The 4,098-nt window shown below is 36.9% G+C and overlaps 1 protein-coding gene and 1 pseudogene across 1 annotated transcript in view; both read left to right on the top strand.

Moving 5' to 3' along the window:
- The first annotated feature begins 224 nt into the window (after nucleotides 1–224).
- Nucleotides 225–4,098, top strand: part of Ppfia2 (PTPRF interacting protein alpha 2) — a 536,445-nt gene continuing 532,571 nt past the window's right edge. The window contains exon 1 of the mRNA XM_023717819.1: nucleotides 225–473. Coding sequence (XP_023573587.1) covers nucleotides 225–473 — 249 coding nt within the window. The remainder of the gene's footprint in view (nucleotides 474–4,098) is intronic.
- On the top strand, nucleotides 3,763–3,898 carry LOC111817392 (annotated as a pseudogene).

The following is a 4,098-nucleotide window of genomic DNA, read 5'->3' as shown; positions in this document are numbered from 1 at the left end:
GAACACAATATGGATTGCTATGAGGAGACAGAGAAAGCACTTCCATTGGAGGAAGGGAATGGGTCCTAATAGACTGAGATCAAATCTACTCTGAGTTAAGGATGGGCACTGGGTAGGAGAAAGAGGGACAGACTAATGAGCTGCAAGAGTTTAGGGAGTTGATAACTAGCTAGGGTGCTCACAGGCTCTTTCTGTACTGACTGCCCCTTTGTTTTCTTTAAGCAATGATGTGTGAAGTGATGCCCACGATTAACGAGGACACCCCGATGAGCCAAAGGGGGTCCCAAAGCAGTGGCTCGGACTCAGACTCCCATTTTGAGCAACTGATGGTGAATATGCTGGATGAGAGGGATCGTCTTCTAGACACCCTTCGCGAGACCCAGGAGAGCCTCTCACTGGCACAGCAAAGACTGCAGGATGTCATCTATGACAGAGACTCGCTCCAGAGACAGCTCAATTCAGCCCTGCCACAGGTATGCTTCCAGGAGGGTTTGTCCTTCCTGCTATCACTGAAAATGTGATAAGGTTTTAATAAGACATGCTTGATTTCTATTCCTATCATTTCTATTCCACATAAGGTGTATAATATGTATGTTTGTGTCAGAAGAAATGAAGAATAGAGATTTGATTCATATTAAACTTGCTTCAGACAAAATCATGATGTGTGTAGAATGTGTATGTTGTGTGTGTGTGTGTGTGTGTGTGTGTGTGTGTGTGTGTGTGTAGCATGAGTCCTTATCTGGTTTCTGTTTTGAAAATTTTGTCTATGCTTTTGTAGGAGTGATAAACCACTTGTTGATCAGATTTTACTTTCCAGATTGTGGGGGAATTGTTTTTCATTTCTTTCCTGTTAAACACAAATATTTGGAAATATCTATCTAAATTTTCAGTCATGTGTCTTTCTACAGAAATGATAATAGTTTGGGACTCTACGGTCCAATAATTGTTTTTTCTTTCCTTAAAAATGGCTAACACCTAGCTTAAAATTCTTAAAATTACTGACGCATTATTCTTTCTCATTAAAAAAATACATTTTAGCTAGGGAAATGTCTGGAGATTAAAAAAACAATGCTATTGAATTTGCTGTCATGAACAAGGCCCTGATCTTATACCCAGCTTGACTGAAAATGAAAACCCACTAAACTTCAATTTATTTATTCTTAGTTTAAAAACTTTGGAAACTGAGAAAAGGCAAAAGTTCAGTGTTAGTCTTGCAAATTTATGTTGTTAAAAACATTTCTGTTAATATTTGATTTTATAAAAATATTTATGCTTGCCAGCTTATTTGCTTAATGCTTTTGGTATAGGGGCCCACTATACAGCTTGGACTCCTAGTGATTCTCCTGTTTTCAGTGTACCCCGTGGTGGGTCCCGCAAGGCCTGTGATGTCAGCTGGGTCTCTGCACTTGCCTAAGCAGGCGCTCAGTCCACTGAGCTGTCTTGCCAGCTTATTTGCACAGGGTTCTTATTAAGGATCTACTTACTTATAGAAAAATTCCATAGCTGAGCTTCTTTTATACATGAGAAGAGACATAGTTAGTAATGTAATTTGTAGTAGTCATCTCCAATGAGCTATGGTTTTCTTTTAAAGACAACTTTGTCCTTTAGATTAAAAGATAATAAAGCAAATATCAAATAATTCACTTCTTCTTGTGAAGCATTCTAGTAGCACACATCCTTTCAGTGATTTTGAAAATTCTGTAGCAAAAGTCGATAAAATTTTCAATCCTGTTGTTTTATTAATTTGCAATGTAATATGTAATACCTGTGACCCAGTGCCATTAGATAATCCTAGAACCCTATATAAATAACTCTGATTCCAACCTTTTACATTTTTAGTCTGTTTGTTTTGGGTTGAGATGAAAGAACTTTTCAAATAACTTTCTCTTGTTGATGAAATTCTTCATTTGATAACTTAGGATATGTTGATTTATTTCAAAGGAAAACTATCAAATCTTCCCCAAGAATTACTTCTGTCAGGGGAGACACTTCAGTCTTCACACGTGCTTTTCCTGGGTTGTTTCTTGAACTCCCATTATCATGCTCAGGGCTCTGTAAGACTGAGTTGGTTAACGTTGTTGGGAGAGTTGGATAGCAGAATCCACATGCTGGACCTCACCTTCTGTAGTAGGCACAGAAGGGCAGCCATTTAGCTTTTCAGGTACAGTATTTTAATCAAGAGGCCTATGAATTTAGTAGATTGGGGACAAGTAGGAAATACATTCAGCATGTCCTGGAACAGCAGTCAGTTGACATTTTAATTTAAATAAGTTCTACAATATGTTCCATTTTCCTCTAAATTGACAATTTGATCCCACCTATATGACCGCATATATCCTTCCTACATCTGTATTTCTTTTATTCAAGCTTAGTGTTTTTTGTTTTTTTCTTTATCTGCCTCAATTATAACTACCAAAATGTGTCTAAATGTAATGTGGGCTTTTGAAAATGTTGCCACTTCCCTAAGAGGCTTAATTATTTTATAAGGATGTTGTAAAAATGATACGTTAGAAAAAGATAGTTGGGGGAAAGAAGGGAAATTACTGGTAGTACTTTTATTGAGAACTTTATTGTGAACATCAATCTTGTAAGCACAAAAATGAAAAAAATCTTAATTCTAGTAAGCTAGATTGACAATCTAGTTTATGATGCCATTGAAAATTTAATGTTTTAATTATATTATATAATATAATTTGTTACCCAAACTCTGTGAGGGCAGTTCTTTGAAGTTCAGAAGTTTCCTAATTTTCTGCATGTGCAAAGTATAACAAATACATAGCAAATGTTTAAATCAAAAAGTACAAAGATACATCATGTACTAACTCACAATGAATGTGGTCGGCATCTGTCACGAACAAGAAGTGATAATATCAATAATAACAGAAATAGTACTAATGGAAATAGGGAGAAGAAGACCTAGAAAGAGAAGAAGGAGACTAGGAAGAGGTACTGGGATAAAAAAATCAAAATATGTAAAGTTCATGTACCTACTCTCTAAGACGTATGTAAACCTTGTATACTAAGAAATATATTTTTAAAAGAAACATTGCCATTAACCCTCCTCAAAATACTTCTTCTCACCTCAAACACACTTATCCCATGATTCTTGCCACTTTTATTTATTTAATGTTAATGTATTTGGTACAGGGTCTCACTACACACCTCAGACTTATAGTGATCCTTCAGTTTTCAGCCTCCCCGGCACTGGGATTACAGGCTTGTGTCCCCAGCCAAACCCTGTTGCCTAGGGTGGGGCCAGTGTGGCATGCTGGGGATTGATCCCTGGTCCCTAAGCTTGCCTAAGCAGGCACTTAGTCTACTGAGCTATCTTGCCAGCCTCTTGCCACTTTTAGAACAAGTTCTAGAAGTTTTCTTTAATGAGTAGCTTTAGTCTCAATATTGTAGCTTCCTTAATGTCCTGAATTCATGCCTAGTATCTACCTTTCATGGTCAGTCCAGTTTGAGGGGTCATTTCATTTGGTATAATAAGAATCACAAGTTTCACAACTGCAGACTTACTGAATAAGGTAGATGAGGACGGATAATAATGTTGTTTGACACAAAGTGCTTTAAATGTTTTGAATTGATTTAGACCACTGAGGCAGTCATTAAAAGGCACTGATGAAAGAGAACCCTCAGAACTTCTGTAGAATGTGGGAGGAAAGGTGGGCTAAGTGGGTTTTAAGTGAGAGAGTATTTGGAGAAGAAATGATTACAAAGTGTCTGTGTTGTAATATTTTTATGTTTATTTAAATGTCCAGCATACTTACCTGGCAGGGGAGACACGATGATCATGAAGGTGGTTTTCCCATTCGACTGACCCCTGTGATTTCATCAAGTGCAGGAAACTTGACTGCATAATTTGAGGTAGTGAGGGGCTGCATTCGCACTTTCTTCTGGAAAAAAAAGTGAATAACTATCCAGCATATTTTTATTATATATCCTACATAATGCATGTGATGAAACTTCCCTCCAGAAAGATTTTTGAAAGCACTCTGTGATTTTATGCATATATTTCTGAAGAGAATACTGTGAATATTTCTACCTCATTGAAAAAATAGACTATAAGTAATCTCATGCTAGCACAGATCTGCTTTG

The sequence above is a fragment of the Octodon degus genome, unplaced genomic scaffold (genome assembly GCF_000260255.1).
Source record: "Octodon degus isolate 3935 unplaced genomic scaffold, OctDeg1.0 scaffold00004, whole genome shotgun sequence".
Lineage (NCBI taxonomy): Eukaryota > Metazoa > Chordata > Mammalia > Rodentia > Octodontidae > Octodon > Octodon degus.
Note: the sequence above shows the minus strand (reverse complement) of the source record. Positions and strands in the feature narration are given on the sequence as shown.